The sequence below is a fragment of the Mizuhopecten yessoensis genome, unplaced genomic scaffold (genome assembly GCF_002113885.1).
Source record: "Mizuhopecten yessoensis strain PY_sf001 unplaced genomic scaffold, ASM211388v2 scaffold4387, whole genome shotgun sequence".
Lineage (NCBI taxonomy): Eukaryota > Metazoa > Mollusca > Bivalvia > Pectinida > Pectinidae > Mizuhopecten > Mizuhopecten yessoensis.
Window position 1 is genome coordinate 116091 of NW_018405521.1, and position 10799 is coordinate 126889.

General features: G+C 39.3%; 2 protein-coding genes across 2 annotated transcripts; both read right to left on the bottom strand.

Moving 5' to 3' along the window:
• Positions 1 to 200: 200 nt before the first annotated feature.
• LOC110448936 lies at positions 201 to 707 on the bottom strand. The gene has a single exon (XM_021495452.1). The coding sequence runs from the start codon at positions 705 to 707 to the stop codon at positions 201 to 203; it is 507 nt and encodes a 168-aa protein (XP_021351127.1).
• Positions 708 to 1244: 537 nt separating this feature from the next.
• LOC110448937 lies at positions 1245 to 10566 on the bottom strand. The gene is made up of 3 exons (XM_021495453.1): positions 10349 to 10566; positions 3251 to 3462; positions 1245 to 2041 (listed from the first exon to the last, which is right to left on the bottom strand). Exons 1-3 carry the CDS (start codon positions 10564 to 10566, stop codon positions 1245 to 1247), a joined length of 1227 nt encoding a protein of 408 aa, XP_021351128.1.
• Positions 10567 to 10799: the final 233 nt, after the last annotated feature.

A 10799-nucleotide genomic window follows, 5' to 3' on the forward strand; every position in this document is an offset into this window, starting at 1 on the left:
ATGGATGCCGGCAGGACGATACAGGATATGGATGCCGGAAGGGCTGTACAGGATATGGATGTCGGCAGGACGGTACAGGATAGGGATGCCGGCAGGGCGGTACAGGATATGGATGCCGGCAGGGGGTACAGGATATGGATGCCGGCAAGGAGGATATTGATGCCGGCAGGGCGGTACAGGATATGAATGTCGGCAGGGCGTTACAGGATATGGATGCTGACAGGGCGGTATAGATTATAGATGCCGGCAGTGCTGTACAGGATATGGATGCCGGCAGTGCGGTACATGATATGGATGCCGGCAGTGCTGTATAGGCTATGGATGCCGGCAGGGCGGTATAGGATATGAATGCCTGCAAGGCGGTACAGGATATGGATGCCGGCAAGGAGGATATGGATGCCAGCAGGGCGGTACAGGATATGGATGCCGGCAAGGAGGATATGGATGCCAGTAGGGCGGTATAGGATATAGATGCCGGCACAGCGGTACATGATATGGATGCCGGCAGAGCCGTACAGGATATGGATGCCGGCAGGGCGGTGCATGATATGGATGCCGGCAGGGCGGTACATGATATGGTTGCCAGCAGAGCCGTACAGGATATGGATGCCGGCAGGACGGTACATGATATGGATGCCGGCAGGGCGGGACATGATATGGATGCCAGCAGAGCCGTACAGGATATGGATGCCGGCAGGGCGGTACATGATATGGTTGCCAGCAGAGCCGTACAGGATATGGATGCCGGCAGGGCGGTACAGGATATGGATGCCGGCAGGGCGGTATAGGATATGGATGCCGGCAGGGCGGTATAGGATATAGATTTTTTTTATTATTATTAAAGAAACCTTTGCTATGTAGGGGAAAAGGGAATTAAGACTTATTGTGTGACACTTTTAAATAACGAATAACTAATGTGTAATATATTTCTGTAGTTTTTATTTAAATCAAGATGACAACTTTTTTTCTTGAAGGTGAAGGGTCAGATCGATTTGCGCACGACCGGAAATCGTGCATTCATTTTATATCGCACCATATAACGTATAAAAGATGTCTTACGTATTTTACAATATACGTCACGAGGAATGTAATAGATCCTGTATATGAGGAAAAGATTCATCGTATGTTTAATTTCACTTGTTTTATAAATGAGCTAGCTGGTTCGATTAGCTTTCCACTATATAGGCCGCACAGATACTAAGATTTCCGAGTGCACAAATTTACAAAACGATCTATATATTTTATTAATCACTTTGAATAACCCTTACATGATATCCCCGGAAGAGGAAGTGCGACACGTCTAGGAAGATGACGATAATGATTACAACGACCAGAACCACGATGGCCACGCATCCCATACAGACTGAAGTGATCCGGTTATCCTCCACACTGTTTTTCTGGCGATACGTGGACGAAAGCGAGGCTTTGTCGACCGTCAGAGTCTGTCTTAGCTTGTCCAGTAGGTCCACCAGATTTGTTATGTTCTTTTGGTGTGGAGCGCAAACACAACAGCAATAATCAGTGCCATTCTTGGTTGAGTTGTTACATGTTAATACACTGAGAGTAGCTACCGGAAGTGGTCCGTATGTAGAGTCTATCGTCGTGCTGAAATATAATCGTAAAGAGGGTGTCGTTATGGAGGTGTTGAGTGAAGATGGCCACTGCGGCTGACCGGTTACCGTAGTAGCTCTTTTTGTATTTGTTAGTAGTGGTGTTGAATTGACGAACTCAGGAAACGTAACGGATGATGGCGAAGTGGAAGTCGGCAAATCTGTGATTTCCGATACATGTGCTTTGGTTTCCGGGTTAGCCACTGTTGTGATTATGTCAGATGATCCTTCAGGCCCTCTAATGTCTGGATCAGCTCCTGTTATGTTCAATCTACGCCATCCTGCGCCAGTGGGCTCTGTTGTGTCAAGACCAGGTTCCATCGTGCCATGTTCAGTCAGACCAGCATCGGATACGGTGGACTCTGGTGAAAGGTTTGACCCTACGGTTGACACAGGACTAGTAGGTGACAGAAGAGGAGAAATTTCCACATCTGCATAACGAGAAACAGAATACTAAAATCAAGCAATATGAGATAAACTGTTACAGAAAATAGTACACAGTAAAAGAGTATCCCCAAATGAATTTGTAAGGTACTAGTTGATATTTATATTCACTCTGGTATCATGCTCTTCATATATGATAATAAAAATAATAATAATAATTCGAGGTTCTTATATACCGCTTTATCACAACTTAATTTGTAGGTCGTCTCAAAGCGGTTCACAAATTATTATCCGTGGTTAGAGGGCCTTTGCAACCAGCCAATATCTTTCTCGGCTACCTGGGGACCATGCAGCCGGTGCTGCCATTTCGTCGCTCACAGGTAGCATTCTACAATTCTAGCACTGCCCAACCACGTACTCATTTACAGCTGAGTAGACTGGAACAAGCGGAGTAAAGCATCTTGCTCAAAGTTACAACACAGTGCCGTGCCGTGACTCGAACCCGCAACCCTTCGGTCACGAGCCCGGCGTCCTACCACTAGACTACCGTGCCTCCTTTCCCTTTTGTTCGTTTCCAATCTAATTAATATTATATCTTCACATCGCTCCCGTTTACTGATATGTCGCGTTGATCCCATAGAGGGTCACGTCAGAGGTCAACATGAATGCATTATCGTATTTATAACAAGCCAATCAAAACGCGACATAACTCTTTCTTTCAACCAATCAGAAAGCAGGACCTGTAGCATTTAATGCAGACACTTCGTAGCCCAAACTCCACTTTTTCGTCTGGCCCAGTGATAGTTTGAATATTGCGAAGCCTGTCATTGGTTAATTTTAGTTTCAGGTCGTTAAACTTTTTAACGACAACATCACCAGAAGAAGAAGTCGTTGTGTCATGGGCGCCGCCATTTTCGATGCTCATTTGACACCTCTCGGTCTTTTATCATAGCAAGTGTGTTCCGAAATCATTACATCATCACTTACAGAAATGCGTAAGCTCTCATCTGATTGGTTAATGCAAAGGTCGCCTGAACATGACCCTCTACGGTATGTTGTTAGATCTTCAACGCGACATATCAGTAAACGGGAGCGATGTGAAGATATAATTTTAATTAGATTGGTTCGTTTCTCTTGTTTCTTCGTTTCCCTTTTAAAATCATCTGGTGTCAGTAGTAATTGTAATTGTGAATGACTAATACTATCAACTGTTTTCGTGACGGGGAACACTTACCAACATTTACTGCCTGTCTTACCTGTGCAAAGTGCATACACTGCCCCGCCGGCGAAGATCTGTCTGTTTTTCCACTCATAGTTCCAGTTCTTATTTAACACGACACACGTTTTCATGTCCGGATTACTCGGATAATCATCGGCAAAGTTGGTGTAGGAAAGTGGTTGTCCGCCAGTGTCCACAGCCGTACCATCAGGAGTCACAGTGGCACCAACCCACAAATCCCAGTGGAAACTGCAAATATCAAGATTGCATGTAATACCAGCAATGGACGTGCATTGCAGGTAGAATGTTGGACCTTGATTACTTTGGATAGTTTATAGAGTTAACTTCCTATTGAGATCTTAAATGGAAGAAGATTTGAACAAAAGATAAACGTGACACGTACGTCGACATAAAGATCTCTCTTTGCAATGATCAGCAATATATATACATATTGTAACCTATAGACTTCAGCATTAATATGACGTTATTATCATATTTTGTAAACAAGATTACCAATTACCACAATGACCAATACGATACGAGAGTCAACTGGTCAGACAGACACTTATGGCCAGCACAGATAAATTCTCCATACACTTGCAACTTGTGCTGGGACAACTCCAGACAAGTTCGATAATTTGGCTAATTGAGGTTTTTTCAACTAAGAAATATTATATTAACCGAATTTTATTAAATTCTGATGTTCATTTTTTAATAATTTATTTCTTATTTAATAGTTTAACAAAAGTATACGTACATAACAAGTTATCTATTTTACACAATTGCTATATAGGTTGTGTTACAGCAGGGAGCTTAACTTTCACTACACAGGTAGCATCAGCCATTTTATCACATACCTGTTGAATCTTGTTATACAAGCAAATTTCAGACCATGAAATATAACGTTTTGTATTGCACAAGTTCAATACGGAATGTTGTATTTACCTACTAGCCGGAACTACTTTTTATGGGAATCCCCTTGTCATGGCGAACTGAAAAGTTTATAAAATCTTTGTTTCGATCTCTACCAAATACGGAAGGTATGTGATAAAAGTGAGACCACACACTTGTGTTTTCTAACGAATCAGAAAACAATCATTTATTGCTCGGACATATATATTCATGTGAATATATTCGTCCGCGCAATACACTCGTGCTTTCTGATTCGTTAGAAAACACAAGTGTGTGGTCTTGTATATATATTGGTCGCTAACTCTCCCTTGGAAAACGTCAGCATAGTCTTCTGGACAGTTAACAAATGAGATACTATGTTCAGCCAAATAACGACGGTATAGGCTCAAGATTAAAGTTTGTTTAAAATATTGTATTGTATCATGGATGAAACTTGATCGCTGATTGTTAAAACCCAGTTCAGAGCGATAGGTTACACGCCTCAGACAGTTTCCATGTCTCTGACCGTCGTTAATCGACGACAGACCGATATGAAAAAAGTCGATAAAACGTCAGAATAATTCGGACTACTGCAGTACAGACGACTACTATTGTTAATTAGTTATATCGAGTTATATGTTTATCAGGTATATCGATTGTTACTGATGATTTTACAAACTTTTTTTTTATATTCAAACGCTACGCACAAATTTGAACCGACATATATATATACAATGCTACGATCGAACAGATTTTTTTTTACAACTTATAGTTTTGCAAAAACATAGCGACACGATGTCGGCGCGCACAACTGCGTATAGGGCCCTCCAGTCAGAAACGGTGGTACATGATATCATTGGATGGCTACTAATGGCGAGTATATTATCCTCGGCTACAACGCCCTCGTCCGATGAAGCCTTTCAGTAAGCCTTTGTTTCCGCGGGTACTAATGAGGCCGAGCTAAGCTTATGTATCTCCCGGACTAACACATCCTCAATTCAATTCAACTAGTTTATTCTGTAAGACTTCCGACTTATAAGATACAAAACACAATATTAATACATATTACCAGGTTAAACAGAGTAATGATGTACGGGAGAGTGATAATTGTATATAATCGTATCACACACACACACACACACACACACACACACACCCACACACACACACACATACACACACACACACACACGAGAATGTGATAATACTATAATGACTGAGAGCGCTTCTTAAAAGCAAATCTTATATATTTACCAAGATTACACAAATCTTTTACATTATTAGCACTGAGCAATTGAACAAGTTTAAATACACTGGGACGACTAAAATAATATGGCTTCAGGTATCTCACCCGTAAATCTGCATAAATAGGACACTTAAGGATGAAGTGAAACTCGTCCTCAATATCATGAGTATCACATATTGTACAAACTCTATTGGACCTAGCTAAATAAGTGTATCTTTTTCTTTCAATATTGAGCTTGTGGGAGCTTAAGCGTATGCATGAAATACTCCTCGCAATCTAAAGGTTCTGCTCACGATTTACAATTCTGGAACATGCCATAACAAAATCAAAGGTACAAGTAGATAAGCCTAATATCTTTGTTGAAGTTCAAAGGAATCGCAAGGCAGTGTATGGTAAAAATCGACAGGCTTTGAAAATTGATGTAGCTCCTTTATAACCTTCAAGGGATAGGTATCAGCCAAGAGATACCTGAAACCAATCAAATACCTTATTTCCACGAGTCTTCGATTTTGTCATTTTATATTCCAAGGGAACAGAGAAGGTATGAGTACCATGAGCGGAACCGTCTGGTTTCGAGGATTGGGACCAGCCTACGTAGAAGTTACAATTAGTGACCACTATCCTACCAATCAGCGTCTGTATCCGTAGCATTCCCTGCTGACAATCGGCTATATTAGCAGCTACCTCTTGAGGCAGGTTAACGACCCACACACAATTGATCAAATTTGACAAATTTACGTCAACTTGGGAATACTTTTTTGATCTTGTCATCCTTTCTAATGTTTTACTATAATAAGACTACAGAAAGAGAGACTATTAGTGTGTAAGGATGGAAAGTTTATCCTGCTAAGGTCGATATTTTTTATATTACGGCGGCCGCGCGCATATCCCCTCTCTCGATGATCCGATCGGCGCTTATGTGTATCCAACGAAATATTCGTTTAAACAGAAAGCAAACATCAACAATAAAATTTGCACATATCATAAATCAGAGTGAAAAAAGAAGATAGAGAAGAAAGAAAAGAGGGTAGGAGAAGAGAAAGAGTTTAGAACCTAGCACTGTCTGTAATAATTTATAGACTTCTGCACTGTTTAGGTCACCTGAGCTTTGCTCAAGTGACCTATTCTGATCGCTTTCCGTCCGTCGTTGTCCGTCGTCCGTAAACTTTTTACATTTTCGACTTCTTTTCAAGAACCAGTGGATGGAATTTTTTCAAACTTGTCAGAATCATCCTTGGTAGATGAGGATACAAAATTGTAAAATTGGGATTCCAACCCCAACCCCTGGGGCCAGCGCGGGGCCCCAAAGGGAAAATTAACCAATATTTCAAATATCTTCTTCTCCAGATTCAGAGGTACTGCAGTCATTTTCTCTGCATGGATGGACAGATCATCAAGGGTTTTATTTAAATTGTAGGGAGGGGTCCCAAAGGGAAAATTTACCAATATTTTAAAATGATTATCCTTTGATGACATAACAAGTATTGTATTTCACTTAGTTAAGTTTACATGTTGTTTTCCACATCACATCTCAACAATGAAATTGAGCTACCAGTTCCTATAATATAACTCAGGTGACCGCTAAGGCCCTTTGGGCCTCTTGTTTGAATACATGAATGATTTCTGCAAGCAGTGGCGTAGCAAACATGTTTGCTTGTATGCTTAAGTAAACAATAAAATTTTAAGAAGATGTTTTTCAATCATATATTTTTATTGATTTTTTTATCATAAAAAGGGGGAAAATCTTCTTGTTTTAGTCCAACGGAACATATTATAGCGTGTTATCCTCAGATAATCGTTCAAGTGCCTTTTATTCTTATAATTAGCAAGTAAAACTTTAACATGTTTTAAAATAATCAGACTTAAAGGTGTTCCCAGAACACGGGAGATTGCTTCTAGGACCTAGTAGAATTTATTCCAGCATACACTCCGAAAACTGATTTGCTACGCCACTGGCACGAGACAAAGTTGGACTGCCATTTAATAGCAGATAATGTGCGTAATAACAATCGCCTTTCTCTTTCAAATTGATTACACTCGAAAAAATCGCGAAATGAATTTTCATAACGACTTCCACATGAGTAAGACGGCCTTTCTGTAATATTTACCCCATACAGATCATATCCTACAGAACTACAGCCATGTCTTTATCTTGTATGTAATGTTTACCCCATACAGACCATATCTTACAGAACTACAGCCATGTCTTTATCTTGTATGTAATGTTTACCCCATACAGACCATATCTTACAGAACTACAGACATGTCTTTATCTTGTATGTAGGGTTTACCCAATACAGACCATATCTTACAAAACTACAGCCATGTCTTTATCTTATCTGTTATGTTTACCCCATACAGATCATATCTTACAGAACTACAGCCATGTCTTTATCTTGTATGTAATGTTTACCCCATACAGATCATATCTTACAGAACTACAGCCATGTCTTTATCTTGTATGTAATGTTTACCCCATACAGATCATATCTTACAGAACTACAGCCATGTCTTTATCTTGTATGTAATGTTTACCCCATACAGATCATATCTTACAGAACTACAGCCATGTCTTTATCTTGTATGTAATGTTTACCCCATACAGATCATATCTTACAGAACTACAGCCATGTCTTTATCTTGTATGTAATGTTTACCCCATACAGATCATATCTTACAGAACTACAGCCATGTCTTTATCTTGTATGTAATGTTTACCCCATACAGATCATATCTTACAGAACTACAGCCATGTCTTTATCTTGTATGTAATGTTTACCCCATACAGATCATATCTTACAGAACTACAGCCATGTCTTTATCTTGTATGTAATGTTTACCCCATACAGATCATATCTTACAGAACTACAGCCATGTCTTTATCTTGTATGTAATGTTTACCCCATACAGATCATATCTTACAGAACTACAGCCATGTCTTTATCTTGTATGTAATGTTTACCCCATACAGATCATATCTTACAGAACTACAGCCATGTCTTTATCTTGTATGTAATGTTTACCCCATACAGATCATATCTTACAGAACTACAGCCATGTCTTTATCTTGTATGTAATGTTTACCCCATACAGATCATATCTTACAGAACTACAGCCATGTCTTTATCTTGTATGTAATGTTTACCCCATACAGATCATATCTTACAGAACTACAGCCATGTCTTTATCTTGTATGTAATGTTTACCCCATACAGATCATATCTTACAGAACTACAGCCATGTCTTTATCTTGTATGTAATGTTTACCCCATACAGATCATATCTTACAGAACTACAGCCATGTCTTTATCTTGTATGTAATGTTTACCCCATACAGATCATATCTTACAGAACTACAGCCATGTCTTTATCTTGTATGTAATGTTTACCCCATACAGATCATATCTTACAGAACTACAGCCATGTCTTTATCTTGTATGTAATGTTTACCCCATACAGATCATATCTTACAGAACTACAGCCATGTCTTTATCTTGTATGTAATGTTTACCCCATACAGATCATATCTTACAGAACTACAGCCATGTCTTTATCTTGTATGTAATGTTTACCCCATACAGACCTAACTTACAGAACTACAGCCATGTCTTTATCTTGTATGTAATGTTTACCCCATACAGACCTAACTTACACAACTACAGCCATGGCTTTATCTTGTATGTAATGTTTACCCCATACAGATCATATCTTACACAACTACAGCCATGTCTTTATCTTGTATGTAAAACATTTAGTTTTCTGTTTCTGTAATCAAAGTAGACTGGCAACACGTTCATATTTTTTTTTTATTAATTATAGATGATTTAAAACAATAAATTGATGGTTTGTCACGTAGGTTGTCACTCAAATAATTCCACAGTCGTATAGTTGATGGGATGGACGATGATTTGTTAATGTCAGTCTGTATAGAGGAGTCGTGTTGTTGTTTTGTTGTTTCTAAGTCTATATTGCTTGTTCCCCTATTTGTATCGGAAGTCATTAGGTAAGATGGATTTAGTTTGTTGTTAATTTTGTTGAATAATATTATTTTTCTTTCGTTACCTTCTTATTGATAAAGGTTCTAAATTGGTTTCTAAATAAAGTGTTTCTGTTTTGGTAAATGGTGTAACCTTGCTGCTTCCAACTGTACTGTTTCTAGATGGTAAGCATCTGAAGTTAACAGCCATCCCAAACTTCTCTGGCATACTCCAGCCCAGGTAAATTAAATATTTTATACAATTTTGAAAGAGTTTTCCTGTTTAAAAGATATTTAAGTTATTTTATTACGGATCCTGTTTTCATGCGAGAATTATATATTTAATAGATATGTTTAAACCATTTTGCATCTGCATCAAAAGTTCCCATATAACAGTTGTATTATGGTGGCTGATATATGACATTTCGTCTTTTCGCTTTGTCGCCCGCGAAATAACGCCAAGCGAAATAACGAAATAACGAAATAACGCCAAAGCGCCAAAGCGCCAAAGTGAAAAGACGAAATAACGCCAGAGCGCCAAAGGGAAATAACGAAATAACGCCAAAGCGCTAAAGCTAAAAAACGAAATAACGCCAAACCGAAGTGAAAATAACGCCAAAGCGAAGAGATAAAATGGCGTCTTTTCTCCCTCCTTTTGGCGTTATTTCGTTATTTAGCTTTGGCGCTTTGGCGTCTTTTCGTCTTTTCGCTTTGGCGCTTTGGCGTTATTTCGTCTTTTCGCTTTGNTTCGCTTGGCGTTATTTCGTTATTTCGTTATTTCGCTTGGCGTTATTTCGTTATTTCGTCTTTCCGTTATTTCGCTTGGCGTTATTTCGTTATTTCGTTATTTCACTTGGCGTTATTTCGTTATTTCGTTATTTCGCGGGCGACAAAGAGAAAAGACGAAATGTCATATATCAGCCACCGTACTGTACCTTACAAACGTATGCTATTGTTTATAACCATTATTTTAACTTTGCTTGAACTGACATATAGTTTGTTATAGTAGAACATCGATTTACCTTTTGATCATCCCGTACTGTCTGAAGACAAGCTGTGTGGCAGAGTCACTGACGACGAGAAGGAACCCTCCTGACGCGTCACACACCTCGGTATCCAGGTTTGGGAGTGGGACGGTCCAGCCACACACTGTAAAACTACTGATGGTGGTACTCACGGGAAGATACGCGCCCCCGACACTCGAACAGAACACAGCATCTGAACATAAATCACGAATCATCCGTATGTGGTTTTCTCTTACTTTTAACAGTTATTCTTCAATATTTATATAACGAGCGTCATTGTAACAATTTGTGTCGTATATCATCGAAAAATTAACAAAGCATACTAGTAAATACTGCAAAGCATTGCACGTTACAGATGTGTTTACCTGACTAGCAGGGTCTAGAATTGCCACATTCAAAGGTACGGTATGCACAATAGCTCCAATACGCAACTACACTTTACGTTACA